Source organism: Puma concolor, chromosome C1, assembly GCF_028749965.1.
Source record: "Puma concolor isolate L17-30 chromosome C1, mPumCon1.1.hap2, whole genome shotgun sequence".
Classification (NCBI taxonomy): domain Eukaryota; kingdom Metazoa; phylum Chordata; class Mammalia; order Carnivora; family Felidae; genus Puma; species Puma concolor.
Window position 1 is genome coordinate 49,905,243 of NC_141674.1, and position 22,326 is coordinate 49,927,568.

Sequence of the window (22,326 nt, forward strand, 5' to 3'; positions counted from 1 at the left end):
AGGATGAAATGGAACAGGAGGCTGATTCAAATGCAGAAAGCTGCTCCACTTCTTTTCTTATTCCCTTTTACCCTTTTGTTTTGTTTTGTTTTGTTTCCAGTTTATGCTACTTTACATTTTATGGAGAATTTGCAGCATTTCTCCTTTGCTTTGTCTAAATGACAAACCGCAGAAAGACCAGGTCATTTTAATGACGCTGCAGTTACAGGAGGCAACAAATGTTTTGGCTGGCGAGCTCAGGGCAAGATCCTGGAGGAAGGTCCATTTGCTGAAGCTGAAGGTAACTTAACATTGCCCGCACTGCTGCGGACTCTTTTTCTGGAAAGGGAGGTAATTCCAGAGTAATAAAGAATAGAATGTAAAGACGCTTCTCAGAGTGACGGCAATATCCATATTTGATAATAATGCCCGATACCACCCTCTACCCCGCTATGATGAGAAAAAAATCCCATTACGCTGAGGGATGAGGAAGAAAAAAATGTCATATTTATTACACTTGTGGCTAATTCTGTAAAAGCAGTCTGTGCATCGTGTCGCAAATTATAAAACATTTCAGATGCAACTGGATAAAATTTACTTTACGGAAATTATTTTTGTCAAAGCAACTATCGACCTGATGCTAAAGAGCTAGCTTAACACCTACTGAGGAAGAGGTTACGAGTAGGAAAGCAAATGCCACCAAAGTTAACCTTTTGGGAACTTAAAATGTGTCCCGAATAAGTTTGTCTAAATATTATTCAGTTGGAAATGTGACTAGAAAAAAATCCACTGGATAGTTGGGCTGTAAATGCACAACTCTTTAAATAATCACAGTTCAATCGCCCTGAAAAATGCTTGAGATAAATTCCCTGAGGCTCCTGAGTGCCCATATAGGAGACTTGCAGTGCACAGAACTGTAGTATCACTGCTAAGTTCTTGGGGATTGAGGAACCACTTCTATCCAGGGGGAAAAAAAGAAAAAATAGGATGTGTTCGGTACACTGCTCTTATAAAGGTATTTCTGCAGTTCCTAATTTCACACAGTTTGAAAGAATAAAATACAGCAAATACAAGTATTCTCTCTACGTCTTCTCCCCTCTTGGTCCTTGAGTAAAATGACTGGAAATTCATTAGTTGCCTGGACTTCTCACTTAAAAAAAAAAAAAAAATTATTTTTATAGTCACTCTTATTGGTAGATCCGTGCTGTGGTTTATTTTTTCCTCTACAGAGAGGATGTGTGGTCAAAAACCCCTGTGAAGACGATCGTTTGGTTACAGTAAGGAAATCAGATGTGATTTTCCCTGAATAAGGAAGTAGTCATGTCAAGTTTAGCCTGAATTGTGTTAAACTGAATTGATAATGACTGATCGCTTTATTTACAGAGAATCAAAAAGCTCAGAATTCATTAAAAAAAAAAAAAATAGAACACCAAAAAGTAGAGATGGTACATAGCCTAGCCTAGGTTAGAACTTGTGAATATCAGTAATGTATTTCCTCACATTAAGACACACATCTAAATACAATGCCAGCGAAACCAAAAATCTAGGGACTCTGAACACTGTTGTCTCATGTTTATGTTCCTTCACAACCAAATTAACTAATGAATTCTTTAAAAAAAAAATAAAAATAAGGTAAGGAAGGAGAAATATTTTTTCCCTGGAATTTTTTTTTTTTCTCCTTGGAAAACCTGTTCAGCTGTTTCCAGATCTAGTTTTAGACTTTTCGCTTTGCTTCCAATGAGATGTGTAAGACAGGAAAACTGAACTAAACATTTTTTTTAAATGCACAGCTCACGTTCTCGAGAAAAGTGGCTGTGAAAAACAGATACTGAATCAGACTTAAAGTCGAAGAGGGGGGGCAGTAAAAAAAAAAAAAAGCCCAAAACATCGCATGATAGTCTCTAAGCAGTTCCATCTGTCAAGCAGAAATTTTAGGCTAATAGCCTGTGGCGATCTCCCTCCGCAGTCCACTACCTGCCTTTGTCCTATTAAATCTCTTTATTCTCCTTAAAAAAAAAAAAAAGAAAGAAAGAAAGAAAGAAAAAAAGAAAAAAAAAAGAGGGGGGATTGGTTGTTGGAAGGAAAGGAAAAACCTTGCAGACCAAAATCATCTGAGTGATGAAGCCCTAATTTTAACCGCCTCTCTTTGATGTGTAGCCGTGGGTCCTTGTTTTTAAAAAAGGAGAGAGAAGACAGTGCTAGGAGCAGAAGACTTTTCGTCTCCACTTCACCTTGCCACTGGGTCTGTGAGAGATTGGTTCATTGTCAAGGAGATTTTTTTTTTTACCCATGATTCCATATGGTATGGACCGGACTACATGTTGCCCCACATGCCACTGCAAATGTTTTCTCAATTAGGTGTCTTATCTCCCGTGAGTTAGCATCAGATGAAGCTTGCTGACAGCGTAATGGCAGGGAAAGCTTCCGACGGCTCCATCAAATGGCAACTCTGCTACGACATCTCGGCCAGAACTTGGTGGATGGTGAGTTGGCAGCCGGGCTGCTTTTTTTTTTTTTTTTTTTTCCCTTTTCTACTTTCCCTCCCTCTTTGACAAAATGTCCCAGACCTCACATTCATCAAATTCACATTTGATTTTTTTCACACTCTTCAGTGAGGCAGCCTCACACTGCTTCCTCTTGCCATCCTCTCCCTGCCACTCTGCGACTCGAGTTCCCAGCAATGCTTGCCCTGGTTTGCCATGGGACAGTGTTGGAGAGTTGGTGGGGCTTTTTTTCTTTTCTTTTCTTTTTTTTTATTTTTAAAGTAGCAGGAGCTTTAAGGTGGAGGTGGGTATTTTAGCCAAGTCGGTCTTGGGGTAAAAAAAAAAAAAAACAAAAAAAATGAAACGCTTGTCCTGGCCCTCAGGTTTTGCTCCCTCTCTCTAGCTTCACATCCCCTTTACTTTTGTTTTCAGGGGATATGGGGTGCTTGGTTTTTCCTCGGCTGTGGTATTTTCTGAGGACGTGTGTTTAGACACTGGGGAGAAGCAAGCCCTGGGCGAATTCCTGTCCTGCCCCATTAACTGGATCCCCTGGAGTCACCTGTGAGAGAACTCTGGGTCCCCACTGCCTGTTTTCCATCTGGGGACCTATAGCTCTCATCTAACTTTTCCCCATTTGTTTATCTCAGAGCAGGTCTTAAGTCTCTTAGGACTCTAGCTCTGAGTGGGAAAGACCCCCACACGCTACCTTTTGGTGATTCTGGGTGCAAATAAAGTTTTAATAAAGTTCTACCCTGCGCCGCAGAATGAGTTAACTCACATGTCATGGTCAACCAGGCCAGACAACCTTTGACATCTCGGATCTATAAGAGGTAGAGTGAGTTGGGAGGGTGCACAATAGCTTATTGTCACGGGAGATGCGAGTCCTGTGAGGAAGACAGTCCTCAAATCATCACTGCCCTCGTTAGGGTGGTGTCCGTTAAGGATTACTTCGTTAGCAGAGCATTTTTAGTTTTCCGTAATTATTATTCTTGCGGCAAGCGTGAATTCTTCCAGGGAGTGAAAAAAAAGTTTGCTGCCAGGACAATGAATGTATTATCCGTTCCTAACTGGACCGTGAACTTCAGCTCATTTCACATAGATATCAGTTTAAGAAAAAAAAAAGAGAGAGAGAGAGAGAGAAAGAGGGAGAGAGAGGGAGAGTGGTGTTGGAGGGGGAGACTGGCGAATGGAATTACAAGACAGGACATGGTCGGTTTCATTGCATGATCTGCGGAAAGAGTTCTCCTCTCCCCTTCCTGGACCAATGGTATTATTATTTGGGCAAGTTTTAGGAATTCCAAGGACTGAGAGACTATTAAAAGTGAGCTACCACAGGACTCTGTTCGGCTGCTCATGGGGTGCAGTGTGTCCATCCTAAGGACCCTTGAGTAAAGGTGGTTGTGGGTATGTGTGTACATGTGTATTTTAACTTGTGATTTCTTAACTAGACAATAGAAACTTTACCAGTGATTTCAGGACAATGTAACTTGCACTTTTTGCTTAATTAGACTAACAGTAGATCTATCCACTTAGATGCTGAACTATTCAGGGCACTTATTTTCCCTTTAGTGTTTCTGCCAGCAAGAACAAGGTTTACTTGTATGTCATGATTTTGTCTATTGCTTCGCCTTGTGCAGCTTGTTAAACACCAGAAATGAATATACTGATTGGTTTAGCTATTATTTTCTACGCTAAGTTGTAAGCCTTAAAAAAAAAAAAAAAAAAAAAAAAAAAAAAAAAAACCTGCGCGCTGATGTCATATTCTGGGTGACATTCTACTTCCTTGTATTTCAAGAGCTCATAGATTTTATAGACTGTTACTTTTTATGGCAAATTGTGTTATCTTTTTTTCTTTCTTGCAAAGATCACCAAATGCTCCTCTTTTTTTTTTTTTTTTAACTTGGAAAACTGTCATTTATTTTTTGCAAAGTTTACTTGGAAGTTGCTTTTCATTTAAAATTGTTTTACAGATGTTTTACCGCCGGGAATATAAAATATAAAAGTGGTGGAAACATTTAGCAATGCAGTTGACTAAAAATAAACAATGCTGTAAGCTCCATGCTGCTGTTTAGGCTGCATACTACAGGAAGTTTCTCTCAACTTCAATGCTTCTAGATCTTTGCTTTGAAAAGGGGTGAGAAATCAGAGTGTAGAAGTTGTAGAAGTTACCATAGAGAATAAATCGATTTTTCATTTCCCTCAAAGGTAAGCGCATACCACAGCATTTTAAATCTGCCAGTTACAAATAATTCTAATGTAAATTCCCCACTATTGATGGGAAATTGAGGACTTTGATGAAGGGGGGGTGGAGGGAAGGATTAATTAAAATAAGACAAATTTCGCATTTTTTCTTAGCTCTTCTCTTCCCTTGAATAGAATTCACTCCCTCTCCCTCCACACCCTCACCTCACTACCCCAAACAATTTTTCCCAACTAAAAAAAAAAAAAAAAAAAAAGAAATTTAGAATTGCCCCTGGCTGATATGGCTCTTTAACCAAAGGACAGTACAAGATCCGAGTTTCACACTAAAGGCAAATAAAGCTTTAAAATTACCTCATGCGTCATCTGGCTGCACAGACTCCGGGCTGCATAGTGGGAACCTCGGCTTGGTCCTCCCAGCATACAAAGGCAACTCAGTGAATGCCCCCTCCGCCCGTGGAGGCTCGGCCTCAGCTGCCAGCACCGGGATATGCAATTTTGCTTTTTAATGAATCGTAAACAATTTGTATGGCAAATGAGTTTGTTTGTTTTAGTTTTGGGGCATATGTTGGACCCGTTGTAGGCAGCCGTTACCTACTCCAAAATTGTAGGTGAGAATGGATAGAGCCCCAGATCATTTTTATTTTTCTAAATAATAAAGACCCACTAGAATGAAAGAAACTGGTTAATAAAAGGCTGAGAATAACAACCCCTCTCCTCTTTCCCTCTCTGTCCCCACCCCCTATCATAATGCACCCAGCTTACAGTAGGGTTTTAACAGCACTGTTTGATAAGGAACTGGAGGTTGGTTGACTAAATTAATCAGTTCGTTGTTGTTTTTTTTAAGTATACATTTTAGCTTTGTCTTCAAAAGGTTACATTTGCTTAAGAAACAATTAAAGTATGAAATAGTAAGAAGGGCCTTCTTTACCTTTTATTGCTTTTTTGAGTTGAAGCTAATTGTCATCGTGATAGACATAGGATATAAGAAATGCTCAATATACTGTTGATATCAAAATGGAGTGAGAAAGGGGTCTTGGCATCCAAAAATCACATGAAAACTTTTACTCCCACCCAAAGAGTTGTAAACACAACTTAGAAGTTAACGAGCGACCAGGGTTCGAGCGTGTACATTTTAACAGTAATTACCTTTGGCGCCACTGCTTATGAGAAATCTTTTGATACCTGAGCTACTTCTCTAATGCTTTAATCATGCAAATCAAGAAATAGATATTGCATATCACCTCAATCTAGCTACGCTGTGACATCTCTATTTGAAACCTTCCACAGACAACTAGAGAAAACCCTCGTGAAGTTTTTCTCCACTCCAAATGAAATGGAAGCGCCCCGGAATCATGTATATGCTTCAAAATATCATTCTGTCCCAGGGAATCACCTCCATTCCACCCACATGGCATTAAAATGAAGGCAGAATTAATAGTGTCCTCTTCCTCGCGATTTGCCAATAAGGTATTAGGGGACGATTTTTATGTGAATTACAAAATACACTTGTCTTGCTTCTTCAACCCAATGTAAAAGCTCGTAGTGACTATGAAACGGAGGCTATTAGATCATCCTGCCACCCCCCTCACCACCTGCAAGTTTCCCAAGCACCTATTTCGGAAACATTCTTTTTAGAAATTGCCATACAATTTTTCAGTCAAGAATTATCCATCACTTAATTCAAATGTGTACAACTCAGACTTTGTATACCAGGAAAATACATGAGTAGAAAGGATATGCTAGGCCTTATAATGTAAATGGCATTTTTTAAGTAAATATATGTATAATATATATATATTATATATATATTTACCAAACAAGGTACATCTGTGAAATACTCTTACTGTGTTCAACAATTCAAAAAACTCTTAACTCCAGCCTACTTCTCGAACACCTGACAGTCCTAAGTGCTGCAGACACAAAACTAAGAACTCATATTTCGTGCAACCTTTTGCTGTTGTTGTTTGCTTTGAATCACAACTTAGGTTGTGTTTACTCTTTCAATTTTTAAAATGCTAATTCTCCACTGAGCCACTTATGTTAATATTTGTCTTCCATATTCCTTTGAAGAAATGACTTTAACGGAGATTTCTCTCTGCTTTTGCCCTAGCTCTTTCGTGATGATAATTAAAATAACTGGGAAATCACTCCAATGGCTATAAATGAAAAGAATCAAAATGAGGGGGTTCAGTAAATAATAAACCATATCGTATTCTCGGTACTCAGTATACGTTCAAAAGGAAGTGTCCATGATAAACATAATTATATACATTCTATTTCAAGCATTTGCACACGCTGCCTGTGCTTATTTTTAAATGCACACTTGTCTTATTTTTATCTCCCATTGCAAATATGTGTGACTGTATTAATTTCCAAGAATATGCACTCACTTCAAAGATTTCCATGCACTATTATTGTCTCACAGTATGAGCGATGATCGATTGCAAGCAAAATCTGAATAAGGTAGTGTTTCCTTTTTTTTCTCTTACAAATATTAAGAAACTGCCCTTCCCACTGTCTTTAGGTTAGCCTTATACAACATCTTTTAAACCACCATTTACCATGTTTAGGGAGAAGCAAATACACTAAACTATGCTCCTATTTTTTTTTCTCTAAATCAAATTATGATCCAAATGTACTTCATTCAGAAATGTGATTGGTTACTTAAGCTAGCCTATGTACTTGTACGATCTTCTTAAAAATCTTGATTTCCTGTTATTACGCTCATATTTCTCCTGTGAACTTTAGACTGTAAAATAAATGCTTTGTCCTTACTTATTTTCTAGCTGATTTTCCTTCACCTGTCCTGAATATTGTCAGGAATGTTTCTAATTTAAAACCAAAAGAATCAGGGGCTGATTAGAAGACAGGAAATTGGAGGATTAAACTGTCTGGTTGAACTTCCTTTACTTATCAGCACTCAGTAACGCACACTGGATTACAAACTCAACAGGACAATTTCCACAATGCATTGTTCCTTCTGGATGTTTACACATATACACTCCATGTGAGGGATCGTGTGCGCGCGTGTGTGTGCGTGCGTGTGTATACATATGCAGACTATATGTGTCTGTGTATGCATGCGTGAGTATGAAGAGAAAAGAACCAGCAGCTGGTAGTTATAAGTAGATGCTTTTAAAGTAGGATCGTTTTAAACTAAAGGGGCTTATCCTACGATCATGAAAGTTCATTCCAAGACTATAATCCCAGGATATTCTCAAAACTTTCTTATTAAAACATTTCTGTGAAATCAAGCAAATAAGGAAATACTATAAGGGAGAAAGCAAGATGCACTAGTTTGGAAATACAAAATAGATGGCCGCTGCCCTTACGCCGTCCATCTCTCCTCAGTTCTGCTCGGAATTCCAAACACCCATATTATTGAGGGAGTGCAGAAGGTGTCCCATAAGGAGCGAAGGAGTTAACCTAAGAAGCTTCCAAAGCCATGTCAGGCTCTCCTTGGCACCTACGGAGAAAGGAAATCTTGCTTTACTGTGACAACAGGGCTGAGTGTTCCAGGTGAGCCTATATTGTGAAATGGGTGCTTGGCAGGGAATGAAATAACAAATCAGGACAGAGGGTAAAGACTCAGCTTATGCCATTAAGATCATCTAAGATCGAAAAGGAATAATAAAGACAAACCACTGTCCTAGATTTTTACCGTGTCGTATATATTTGCAGAGCGATGTTCTAGAAACTATGCTGAGAATTCTTTTTCCTGACCTCATTCTGCTCACCTGTCTTGCCCTCAATAAGTATTTGTTGATTTGGCTTAAGAAAGCTCCAGAATAATATGTCACAGTTTCTCCTGCTTTTAACTGAAATGGTGGGTTCTACTGAGAAAAATAGAAGGTGAAAACAGAGGAGTGTATGGTCTGGCAAAATGAGCTGGACAAGTTAGACTGGTTGATCTGGGAGTGAAAACTTAGGAGATTGTTCGAGCAGTTTTTCATTTATTCACCAAATATGGATTGAGCCCCTACAAACGGCCAGGGGGCAGAGGATCAGGTGCTGCTTCTGCCTGCTGCCATCATTCAAGCTTCAAAGGTACTAGGGAGCCAACCTCTCCATCCCTGAATATTTCATATTAAGAGATAACATTGATTGAACATGAACTACCTGCCAGAATCTGTTTTAGGTACTTTGCATATGTTTGAAATTAATCCTACCCATAAACCTATAAAGGAAGCATCATTGATGCACCTCACAGACAAGGGGACCAAGACTCAAAAGGTTGCACACTGTCCAAGGATGTGCATACCTGGAATGAGCCGCCCAGACTGCAGGAGTCCGCTCGCTTCATCCTGGACCAAACTTGTTATAAGTGAATTCTTTTAGTGCTATCATGTGACAGTTTTCAGAACTTTCCAGGATTAGCACCATCCCTTCGCATGATGGTATTGTGGGGGGCACAAGTCTATTGGCTAAGAAAATGGAGGCAGAGAAATGACTAAGTGTCAAAAGCAAGATAGGACCCAGGCCCTGTTCTGGAAGAGTTGTGGGAAACAAGTTCCTATTTTGTAATAGAAGCTTTCTGCCTCTTCACCAACTGCAGAAGCTCCCAGAGACAGGAAAGGCTGATGTATGTGGTCGTATTAAAATACACCTTTTCATCAGAAGATGAATGGTTCAGGGAAAATCAGTGTGTTCAAGTTCTTGCTGAATATTAGGGACATTTTTTTTTTCTGTAGGTAATTTAATCTTTATTTAGCAGATACTTCATGTGCAGTTTTAAGTGGAATACGCCATTTTTAAAAGGCCATCCTTCCAAAGAAAGATTCCTGGTGTTTCAATCTCTCTCTCTCTCTTTCTAATAAGCAGAAATGCCCATGTAGAATATTACTGCTGTTTAATATTTTTCATTGCCACAGGCATTGCTAATTGAAGGTTTATTCCAACATAGTTTTCTGTAAGAGAAGATACAATGCAGGATATATATTGCCTAATGGCAAAGATCTTAATACACTCGCTACAAGTAAACATCTATTTTCCAGACAACTGCTGCGTATAAACAATATGTCTCAGTCAGAGCTCTTTAATGGCGCCACATGTTAGACAGATTTTTTATTCCTCATAATCCAAGTTCCTTTTGTGATCCTTGATGTGCACATGCTATTGCCCTGCTGATTGTTTGAAATGGATGATGATTGGGAATAATGACCAGGTCAGAGGTGGGGATGCATAATCCTAGGCAGAGCAAGCCCTCCACCAAATCAGAGTGCATGGCAGGCTCATAGGGGAGGGCTGGCGCCCCTGAGCTGAATCAGACATTCAGTAAATGGGGCTGAGCCATCTCACCTCAGTAGATAGTAGATTATCTGCATCATCTCCCCATATGACCTAGGTGTAGACAAACTCTATACCCACCTAGGGTATGAGAACTCCATGTTCCCAGGACGGCCTCATCTGCCTCCCTGCAACCCCGAATATTCCTCATCCACCCTGTCCCCCACAGATGTATGACTTTTAGTCCTGCTAATGACATGTCTCAGCAGCTGGATTTGATAAGCTCCCTTCAAACGTTGAAAAGATAAACATTGTGGGCTAAATAATTTATGTCGTCTATTCATTTATGAATCAATTGAAATCATCATTAATTGCTTTGCTGTGTTTTATTTTAAGAAAAACAGCAACCTCAATTCTCATTTTTGTAAACATGTGAGAAACAACCTGGTAACAGGTGCTATGGTCTGGACTCTGTCCTAGTACCAAGGAGGGAGTCCTTGAACACTTGTCATACATTGTCCAACACTGAGCACACTGTATTGTTGGTAGGACTGCGTGAGAAAGGCCACTTTCTTTTTTGATGCATGCAAAAGTCTTGGTGGGGTGGGGGGGAAGATTACCATAGGAGGGACCGATACAATTTCTCAACTGAAAAGTTAAGAAATAACAAAGCCTAACATGGGGCACCACAGACGCTAATATCTTCAGCCCAAGCAGGTGAGCTAAGTGTAAGACAGTGAGGATATAATCCATCTAGTGGGGAATGGTACGTTTGGTGACAAACTGGAGAGTGATACCTAATTACCACTAACCAACAGTAAAAACAAAACTGTAATAACCAAACAAACACACCTGCTACCCAGGGCCCAGCGCTAGTGAGAGTACACCATGGATCTGAAGATAGAATGGGATCCCAGCCTCAAAGTGTTTCATTCCACAAAAATCAGGGAACTGACATGCAAGTATCCCTGAGAGAGGGAATCACAGCAACATAAACAGCACAAACTGCACTGCAGTTTCACCCATTCGCATCTGATCCTTTTTCTCTCGGCAGACTTTTGTGGGTGGGAGAAGGGAGACAGAAGACCATGTGAGTTCCTAAAACAGGGAGAGGGGCCCTCAAACAGGAACAGGTTAGCTGGAAGGGCATCTGGGTGATACTGGAGGATGCAGACAGAATGCAGAGCAGGGAGCCTGGTGGCTGCAGAGACCTGCCTTCCCGAGCCTCACCTACCCACCCCGATTCCCTCTACTTTGTCACCAGATTTCTCAAAGTGGTTTTGGCATCTCGAGGGTATCCTGGGCTGGGAGTTTCAGAAGAGGATTCTTAACTAGCACACAGGCCGATGCCCATGCCCATTTTTTTCCACCCAGCAAACTCCACCCTCCTGCCAGGCTCAGGCCTTCTTCTGGAAGCCTTCCCACGTTCCCTGAGGCAAAAGGAGTTACTTCCCCACCTCACTGCCACCGCTGCTGCCACCCCCCATTCCTTTGCTCAAAGTATTACGACAACACTGATTAAAATAATTTGGAGGGGTTTTTGTTCGTTTGTTTGTTTTTTTGTTTGTTTTTTCTGTTCACTTTCCAGCCCCACAGTGTTTCTTCTTCCTTAAGAACAAGGTCTAGGTGCCCCCTGGGTGGCTCAGTTGGTTAAGCGACCAATTCTCAGTTTCAGCTCAGGTCACGATCCCTTGGTTTGTGGGTTCGAGCCCCGCATCGGGCTCTGTGCTGAAAACACAAAGCCTGCTTGGGGTTCTCTCTCTTTCTCCCTCTCTCTCTGCTCCCCACCACCACCCCACTGCTCACGCGCTCTTTTTCTCAAAATAAATAAATAAACTTAAAAGAAAAAAAAGGAAAGAATAAGGTCTAAATCGTATACTTCTTTATAGGTCTAGCCAATGTCTAACCCATGGCAAGTACCAAAAAAAAAAAAAAAAAAAAAAAGTGGTTTGGTGCAGGTCAGCAGGAGAGGTTGGAGAAGTGAGAGCACTTAAGGTTAGTGGGCCTTTCGTGACTCTGCTCCTCCCCAGCATGAGGCTCACAGCTACAGGAGACCGTTCGGCAAACTACTGCCCTGCCAGGTATTTGTGGAGATACCTGACTACCCTGTGCTGGCTGCTTGCTCTGTGTAGGCGCCGAGCCCCCCAAGCACTCTGCACACATGTGAACTAATCCTCAAAACGTCCCTATAAGATCAGTATCATTGTCTCCACTTCCCCGATGAGGAAACCAAGGAGAGGTGAAGAGGCCAGACAGTAGTTTGAGAAACTCTAAAGCTGTGCTTTTCACTCCTACACTCTACTGACACAAATATGCCCAGCACTGTCACACTCTGACTCAGGCTCCAAAAAGGACTGGGATAATGGGGACAAAATTTCACCTCATTTTATAGAGGAGAAGGCTAAAGCCCCATAGGCTAAATGTCCCCCAAAGTCAAAATTGTCAAGAAGTCTGGGTCAAGGACTGGAGTCTCCAGTGATCTTTCTATTAAATACCCATGGTGGTAAATCATAGTATATGGCATTGTTTAATTAAAAACAAGCAATTATTTTCCCCCTTTGAGGATTACAGGAGATTTCCATTGTTTTTCTTTCTGCTTTTCTGTATTTGTTCATGTTTGTGCAATGAACACGTGTTATTTATTTATAAAAGTGACATTTAGCAAAGTCATACTCACTGAAGATATTGGTCTTGTTCTCCTTGAGCTCACAAAAAGAGCAGTAACACCAGATGCAAACATGCCTGGATGTCATGAGAGCTTGGGCATTGAGGATGTATGTATTTTCAGAGTTGAGTGATGCCCATTTCCTTCATTAAACTCTACATTTAACTGCTGTTGTCAACACTCCCTATCTTACAACAGGTCATGTCCTTTCTTCCCATTCCCCAGTGTAACAGCAGTCAAAAGCACAGATTTCAGATTCAGGCAGACCTGAGTGAATCCTGGCTCTGCCATAGATAAGCTGTATGACCATGGACAGTGACTGGAAACATTCTGAATGGGTTTCCTGAAACTTGGAAGTGTAATCATAGTGCTATTGTGAGGAGCAAATGAAACAATGCATACTGCACAAGCCAGATATTTGGGAGACATCCTAATGCCCTCTTGCTTACTCTGTGTATCTAATTCAAAATAAACTCTGTTGAAATACCTCCTAAAGACTTCCTAAATCCATCCACTTTTCTCCATGTCCACCACCCTCCCCCAGTCCAAGCTGCCATCTTGGCCAGCCCACATTAACACAGTAGCCTCCTAACTGGCCTCATTGCATCTATCTTTGCCCCCTGTGATTTATTCTTTCACACTTAAGGCTAAAGGATCTTTTCAAACACAAGTAATCTGTCATTTCAATGAATTACCCTGTCTCTTAAAGAGAAAATCTTTAACAAGGCCTGTATGGCTTTGCCTCTCCAAGCCTGTCTAGGGCCATTCTTCTTCCTAAACATACTCCAGCTGGTTGATTAACCTAAAAGTTGCTCAAAATTCCCCAAATCCCAGATCCTGTGTATGTTCTACTCCTTTCCCCGGAACACATTCTTCTCCTATAATTAACATTTCTCCACCTTCCCTTCTCAATACAAATGTGGCTTTGTCAGGAAACAAGACTGTGTAAGAGAACTCTACTGACAAACTCTCAGATCACTCCAAATTCCCTGCAGGGCACTTAGCACTGTTTATAAAGATATGTGATCATTTGGTAACTATCTGTTTCTCCCAAAAGACTGTAAGCTCCATGAAAGATAATGTTTTGCTCATATGTGTTTTCATGCTCCCAGAACAATGCCTAGCCCATAGCGGGTGGTAAGTCAATACTTAGGAAATCAGTGAGCGAATGGATGGTATAGTGCCTACCATAGCGAACACTAGATAGCGTTAATTATTATTATCATAATGAATATTTTCCACATACAGAAAGGTATTTAACAGTAGATTAAGTCTTCTTCATAAGTCCTTTAAATAAAATTCAATTCTCCTTAGTAAAGTAATTAGAGAAATAGAAACTTAAATAAAGAACCAAGGGCCCCCAACCTGGGGTGAGCCCTGGCTTCAGTAAATGGTTTATTGTTACTCTGATTATTATAGATAATCCCAAATCTTTCTCTGATTAATCTAATAAGCACGTGGAAAAGTTTCTCTGAAAATTATAAAGCGTGGTAGATATGTAAGACAGTGCTGTTGTCAACCCTAAGAAACACAGGATCCAAATAAACACAGTCCATCAAAAATTCCCATGGCCTTTCCTTTCTCTTCTGTTCATGATAGACTATATGTGAAGAAGGAGAGTGTAGTTCAACACACCTACTCAACAATGACTTCAAGTAGCTCATTGAAATTATGTGCATGAGTGTAAGTGGAGAGAGAGGGAGAAGTTAATAGAGTGTAGTTTAAAAACACACATTTTAGAATGAGACCAGTAAGGTGATCTCAGGCAAATTGTTTAATCTGTTCATATGTAAAGCGGGACAAATGATAGTACCTGCCGCCCAGATTATTGTAAGAATTAAATTATGCTATCTGCATAAATCATTAAGAAAAATGCCTGACACACGGTATACTCATAAGGGTCAACCATTAGTAAGATTATTGTTTTTTTGTCCTCCTCCTTCTCATCATCATGTTGGTTATTACTTTTTAGGAGATCAATGTTCAGAGGCCTAGGAAGATAGCAAGGCAGTGAAAGAATATCTAACAGATTCATTCTTCCAAGAAGGTATATTTGGATTTTAAAACAATAAAATTGTTCCCCTCATGTGTTAGGTTAACTTACTATGCCAACTGAGTCTGGGCAACAACAAGGCCCAAGAAATATTCCCATTTCATAGATTAGAAGCTGCACTGTTAAGTAAGTTACCTAAGGTTGATTCAAAATGCCAGTGAGTGACTAATCCAGGATTTGAACCCTGCTCCAAAACTCATGTTTTCAATCACCTGGCTATATTGCCTAATTCAATGTGTTACTGCATTACTTGTTTAGAATTTAATTTAACAGTTAATCATATCATTAATATTTTTCCACATTGGGAATAGTAATCACAAAGCTATTATTAGGATCCAGGAGTCAAGGCAACATCACTAAAGACCTGGAAAGTGTAATAATTAAGCCTGGGTGCCCTCTCACTGCTGAGTCATTGGGAAGAATTGTAGACCTCTGGTTTAAAAGGGCTTCTAACTAGAAGTCACTTTCCAATGTTCCAATACTTAAGCTACCAACAAAAACAAGACTTCTTAAAAATACTGACAACTGGCACTATTCTTAGTACCCACTAACAATTCTGGGAGGAAGTTCCTCTAACTAAATAAATACCTATGGTATTGAATAAAAATGTACAGTTAATGGCCCATGACTGCTATGCTCCAAAAATGAAAGGCCCACAAGCACATGCCAAGAGGTAGGAAGATCTTTTGTCACTTCCGTGCTGTCTTCTATTACTTTAAAAACATGAGTCTACAACACATAGACATGGCCATTCCTCTTTTGTCACTAAGATTTTTTTTACTCATTTAGATAATGCAACTGCCACAAAACAACCAAGTGGTGGTAGCAGGGAAGCTGGTGATAACACTATGCTTCCTCTGAAGTATGTTCCCATTAGTAGAACGCAAAAAGCTGGGGGAAATAATGGAGAAAGTCAGAGTGTCCTTACACTCTGGGAATTGTAGTTTTATATATGGCACCTGCTCTGAACATTAAGGCATCAAGCCTTGGGATAAGAAGATATTCTTATCATAGGCTAGCAGAATAGCAGGAGGATGTTGATACACTGGAAATCAGGCCAGGACATCAGTCTGATACACCATTGTAGATTTGGAAAGAGGATTTCACCAGAACCCGGTTGGAGAGCCACGGGGCCCAGGAGCAATCCATATACCTTATATGTTAGTAAAAAAATAGATCCATATAATTCTCTCCCTCATTTGAAGATGGATACATAAGAAGAACATACACGAATAGAAAGCATTAAATGCTTACGAACAAGAATAAAGAGAGACTTGGAGGAAGAAATCTTCTGAAAATCATAAAATATGGAAACACTAAGGAGAAAAATAGAAAATTTTCTTTTCTGTGAAACAATAGTAGAATGTCATTGGAAAGAAAATATATATGATGAAATAAAAACTAGAGCATAAAATTTTTTAATGTTTATTTATTTTTGAGAGAGAGACAGAGCACAAGTGGGGAGGGGCAGAGGCAGAGGGAGACACAGAATCTGAATCAGGCTCCAGGTTGAGCTGTCAGCACAGAGCCTGACGCGGGGCTTGAACCCACAAACTGCAAGATCATGACCTGAGCTGTAGTCAGACGCCTAACCAACTGAGATACCCAGGTGCCCCCAGAGCATAAAATTTTAAATAAGATTAACTAAAGCAGTAATTCCAGAAATTTAATAGCATTAAGTCTACTATAGAGCAGAATAAACACTATGCATATTGACCCAGTAATTTCAAAGTCATACTTTCTTTTTTTTTTTTTTTTAAGTAATCTCTACACCCAACATGGAGCTCAAACTCACAACCCTGAGATCAAGAGTTACATGCTCTACCAACTGAGCCAGCCAGTCTCCCCCAAAGTCATACTTTCTATAACTTTCCCAGATATACACAAATTACACCAAATGTGAAATTCATATGATAGAGAATGACACCTATCCCAGAAACTGAAGCTCTAACTCAAAGATTACAAAGGTGTTTCCAAAGAAGATAGAACAAGTAGACAATAAGGAAGAGTCAAAGAAATAACAAAAACAAAACAAAACGTTCTGCTCTTGAAGGGGAAGAAATGTCATAAGACATTTATATATTGAGCTAAGTTTACTGTGTTTCAGGAAAAGCCCAATGAGAGATCCATACCTAGTTCAGCCTTGTCTTTGGGAGGGGGAAAAGGATTCTACAAAATTGGGTGGGAGAGGAGTAAAAATTCACCAAATGCCTTACCTCACATAGAAGAGATTCTAAAATCCCATGTTAATTGCTGACTTTGATAATTAGAAAAATATAAACCAAAGTCTGGATTTTGGGAAGAGGATATACACCTTCTCAATTACTAAAGAAACAAAAACCACACACAACATTCCATATATGCAGACCCCCAAAAGAAATAGCAAAAAAATCAAAAAGGAAAAAAGTCATGTAGAGCAGAATGACAGAAGGTAACAAAGCCATCTATGTCAATAAACCTAAGTGGTTAAGTCCCAATATTAGGAAACAATTCTCGGATTGTAGTAAAAAATTAAATCCACATATCTGCTTCCTCCATGAGACATACCTAAAACAAAAGTGTCCATATTTAAAATAAAGGGAAAATAATTATTAAATAGAAAAAAATTAAAAATAGGAAAGACTATTAATTTCTGGCAAAGTAGGCTTCAAGGCAAAAGTAAATAGAGAAAAATAGATTACCTATATTATTTATGTTTATAAACTGGAGAAGAGAATAATGAAGCTAGAGTAGTAATTAATGCCTTTATGCAGCAATTAACCTAATAACAAATAGGTTTATATCAAATGATACAAAGCAAAATGGTTAGAAAAGTGAAGATAAACTGACAAGAATGCAATTTGTACCTGTAATTTTAACCACACTTTTATCCATTTTTTCTAGTTGAATTAGACCAGCCAGAGAAAGACATGGAGAATTTAAATAAATATAATGAATAATATTAAGGCTACTAGATGATGTTGAACCTCTACACACATAGAATGTGCCATCTTTAAACACATTCATGAAAACTTGGGGCGCCTGGGTAGCGAGGTTGGTTAGGCGACCAACTTCAGCTCAGGTCATGATCTCACAGTTTGAGCCCGGTATCTCATGAGTTCGAGCCAGGTATTGGGCTCTGTGCTGACAGCTCGGAGCCTGGAGCCTGCTTTGGATTCTGTGTTTCCCTCTCTCTCTGCCCCTCCCTCACTCTCTCTCTGTCTCAAAAATAAATAAACATTAAAAAAATTAAAAGCATTCATGAAAACTACAAAACTTATTATGTCATATAGGTGTATGGACACACACACACACACACACACATATACCAGTAAATCCCCAAAATGAAAATTACACAGGCTTTCTTGTCTAGCCACATGCAATGAAGCTAGAATATAATGACAAAAAATAGTCAACATCATACGTAATGGCAAAACAAGAAGCATTCCCTCTAAAACCAGTAACGATGTAAGGGTGCCCTAAATTACCATTATAACTTGATGTTATCCTGGAAGTTCTGACCAACTGAGAAGATAGGACACAGAAATACAAGATATATTTTTTTAAAGAATATACATTTTTTCAGCCAAGAAACAGACTTTTCTTTCAAATGTTTATTTATTTTTTGAGAGAGAGAGAGACAGAGCTCATGTGAATGTGGGAGGAGCAGAAGAAGAGGGACAGAGAAAATCCCAAGCAGGCTCTGTGCTGTCACAAACGGTGAGATCATGACCTGAGCCTAAATCAAGAGTCAGATGCTTAACTAACTGAGCCACCCAGGGGCCCTACAAGATGAAATTATTGAAGGAAGACAAAAGTATTGTTATTCTGGTGACCTGATTAAATACTTAGAAAATCCAAAAGGTCCAAATGAAAAACTGTTGCAATTAATAAAATAGATTACTGAAACTAATATAACGTTATATGTCAACTATACTTCAATTTAAAGAAAAAGATTAGTCAACTGATGGCCACCAGATAATTATATACAGCAATGGTCAATAAAAGACATAATGAGAAATGACTCTGTTCCCCAGTTGTAACAAAAACAAAATCATAAAGCACCTAGAAGAAATCCCAACAAGTAGTGTAGACAACCTATATGAGTAGACCAGAAATCATTACTGAGATTTTAATGAGTCTGTTCCCAGCGTAGGGCTGTAACATGCTATGTCATAAACATTGCAAATACAACAGTTTTCTCCCAAATTAATTCAGAGGTTCAGTGCCATTCAGGTCCAAATCCTAATGTATTGCTGTAGGTTGTTTGCTTCTTTATTTGTTGCTTTGGTAAAGCTTAGTGGAATTTGAACAGCAGACAATAAACATTTTATTTCAAAATTCTGCATAAATATGAGATGAAGATTACTATCCTCTTAGAATGAAGTGTGATTATACCAAGTTTCAAGAATAACAATATTACCAAGTAAGATGTATTCAGTTTCTAATATGGAAACTACTTTGCTTACTGAAAGAAGGGACCCTTCAGAGGTATAGGAAAAGCCCAAGGCCTCCTAGAGACCCGGGATCATGTGGGGTCCCAACTGAGCTAAACTTCCAACGGTCTAATGGGTCCTTTGGCATTGGAGTATGTTGGATTCATTGGAAATCTGTGACATAAATTTAATTTGCTTCATTTTATGAATGACCGAGTGGCTCAGTCATTAAACATCCAACTCCTGATTTCAGCTCAGGTCACGATCTCACCGTTAGTCAGTTCGAGCCCCACATCAGGCTCCGTGCTGTCAGTGTGGAGCCTGCTTGGGATTCTCTCCCTCTCCCCATCTCTGTCCCTCCCCAGCTCATGTTCTCTCTCTCAAGATAAACAAATAAACTTTAAAAAAAAAAAAAAAAAAAGAAAGAAGAAGAAGCTAGCATGTATAGCCCACACTTCCTCACTGGCAGGAAGCTAAGTACTGGAATGTCGGACTTCACACTCTGTCTTTGTGACAGTACACATATCACAGTACACGGATCCTAGGGTAGCTAACATAGAGTCCAGGTTGGCGTTGGGGTGAGCTTTGGGCTGGAGTTCAGACTAGATTAAGGATTAAATTGAAGTTAGGATTATGGGTTAACATTGCAGTGGGAGCTGGATTAGGTTGGATCTGGGGTAGGTCTGGATCCAACTTAGTTTTAAGGTTAGGTTTAGGGGGAAGTATGAGGAGGGGCAGAGAGCTAAAAGAAAGTTCGGTGTCCAGAAACATTTTTCAGGACACGCGACAATTGTTGCTAAACTTTGAAGGTTGATTGAGTTACATGAAGATTTGCCTTGGGGTAGAGGCAACTACTCAGAGGAAAAGCAACACAGAGAATTTAGACGAGGGGAAACAAATCGGTGTACTGGAAGAGGTATTCATTCAGTGTGACCAGCAAGAGTCATGCTGGGGGCAGGACACTCCTGGGAGAAGTGTATGGCCAGCCATCTGAAATTGGCTCTGGAAGTACTGAGGAATCATTTTAGAATTTTGAGCAGGAAAGTGATAAGATGAGATTCACATTTACATCAGTTGCTCCAGCAGCTGTGTGGAGGACGGATGGAAAGGAACTGATATTGTGGGCACAGAACCCACCTGGGCATGTCACATACCCTCTCTGACCTACCTCACGTCTGTGATTTTTCAATCACTCCTCTACCTAGCCATACCAGCTTCCTTGCTGTTCGGCCATCAGGGCAAGTGCACAATTGCCTCTGGGCCTTTGCACTCACTTTTCCCTCGGCCTAGAATGTTTTTCCTCCAGGTATGCACAGAGTGTGTTCCCTTAATTCTTTGAGATCTCTGCTCAAATGTCAACTGATGAGTGCCTCCCCTGACCACCCTAGCTAGATTTGGTACTACACATACACCAAAACCCTTCCTTTCCTTCTTACTAATTTTATTTTTTCTCCCTTGTGTTTTTCACCATTTACTTATTGTCTGTCTATCCCTACTGAAAGAGAAGCTTTAGGAAGTCAAGGACCCATTTGACTTCTCTGCTGTGTCTCCTGTATCTACAAAAGCATCTGGCACATAGTACGCATTTAATGAATATTAGTCATAAATAAATTTTGTAACTCTTTATTGGATGGCCCTGATATGCCAGGTACCTCATAGTAGGAGACATGGACAAGGGAACGAATAATTATAGCTCAGTGTGATTACTGGAATGACAGAGCTTTGCACAGGATGCTAAAAAGGAAACCAAAAACCCAGTCTAGGGACGACCAGAGAACTTTAAGAAGAGGCAAATCTGAACTGAGTCCTGAAGACCAAATAGAAATTCACCAGGTAGAAGTGGGAATGTCTCAGAGAAGTAAACAGAACCTGTAGCAGCCTCAAGATCAAACAGGAATGGAAAGAGCATCCAGTGTGATCCATCCAGTGTGATTAGAGAAGTGAGCTCAAGGGCTAGGCAAGATAGTCCTAGGGTAGGGAGAGGATAAAGAATGTTAAGAAATTGCTCTTCATTTGCAATTAGTATTTAATTAGTAGTAGTTTGATTGTGAGGTTTCATGCTCCACCCACTTTACCACTCAAAGTCTTTAAACCAACCAGTCAATTATAAGGTCTGCTGTGAAAAGACACAGAGTGGGATTTTTTTTTAAGTGAACATTTTTTCCCACCCACCCACCCTTCCCATCCAGAAATTGACTTTCTTTGAAAGCTCAACCCTTAAAATGTTGACTTGGAAATGTTGAAATATATGCTTGGAAAGGATCAAATCTGGAGAACTTTAATATTATTTATAGACCTCTTGCCTTTCTTGAGTAAAATTGTTTCTTTCGTTGATCCTCTGGGCACTTGTCAGTACACAAAAGTATCTCAATCAGTATTTTGGAGAAGAGTTGGTCTACTTGATTTTACTTTCTAGTTAGCTGAGAGCTAACTAGATTTTGATCTCCACTCTAGAGGCTAAGATTCCGTGTAAAATAGAATAGCTTACTTTTCTGCTTCCACAGGGCTGAAGTTTAATTTAATGCCTGAGGATTTGCAGAGCTCAAATTTTTCTGAGCATAAGGTGGTGGCTTTAAGTTTAAAAACAGAAAGAATTTAACATTTATTGAGCACTATGCTTTGTGCCAGTCACTGACCTGACATTTTTAAACACATTGGATCTCCGTGCTTTCAAATGTAGGTATTATTATCCCCATTTTCCAGACAAAAGAACCGAGGCTTCAGAGAGTTAATAAATTCCCTCTTGTCATAAAACTATCCCAAGGTGATCCCAAATCCCATGGTCTTTTCTTTGAACCTACACGGAGACAAACCCCCAAAAGTGGTTCTAAAACAGGGCATTATCAGCACACCTGGGGGTTGGAGGATTTCCCTCAACACATGCCTTTAAAGCTCCAGATTCAGATAGGGTGGGGAGGAAGCAGGCCTGCTTTGAAATGTCTTCCTAGGTAATTTAATATACTGGGTAACATTTTTGAGAAAAATTCTGATTTCAATTTCTGACCTTATGGTCGCCTCTTACCCTATTATAATGATTATAAAGCAAAAGAAGAATTCTCATTTCCACTCAATTTAGTTCAGAATAATCTGTTCCTTCCTTTTAGCATTGTCTATAGGGACTTGACAGTTATGCCATAACTCTCCTGGGCCTCAGAGTCCTGAGGAGACAAAGATACCCCAAACTTCCCGTCCCCAAAATGGCGACAATTGCTCTATTGGACCTACTTGCCTGCCCAGCTCTTTCCCTTTGAGTCCGTGGCCGTGGACACTAAATCATCTACCTTTTTACGTTGTTTGCGTTTT

The 22,326-nt window shown here is 39.7% G+C and overlaps 1 protein-coding gene and 1 long non-coding RNA gene across 3 annotated transcripts in view; one reads left to right on the forward strand and one right to left on the reverse strand.

Moving 5' to 3' along the window:
* Positions 1–5,143, reverse strand: part of LOC147578059 (uncharacterized) — a 68,149-nt gene extending 63,006 nt beyond the window's left edge. Inside the window, exon 1 of the long non-coding RNA XR_015254747.1 lies at positions 5,016–5,143. This is a non-coding gene — a long non-coding RNA (uncharacterized LOC147578059). The remainder of the gene's footprint in view (positions 1–5,015) is intronic.
* Positions 2,352–22,326, forward strand: part of NFIA (nuclear factor I A) — a 574,225-nt gene continuing 554,250 nt past the window's right edge. For both annotated transcript variants that reach the window (XM_086717139.1, XM_086717140.1), the window contains exon 1: positions 2,352–2,462. In XM_086717139.1, coding sequence (XP_086573265.1) covers positions 2,367–2,462 — 96 coding nt within the window. In that variant the 5' untranslated portion in view covers positions 2,352–2,366. The remainder of the gene's footprint in view (positions 2,463–22,326) is intronic.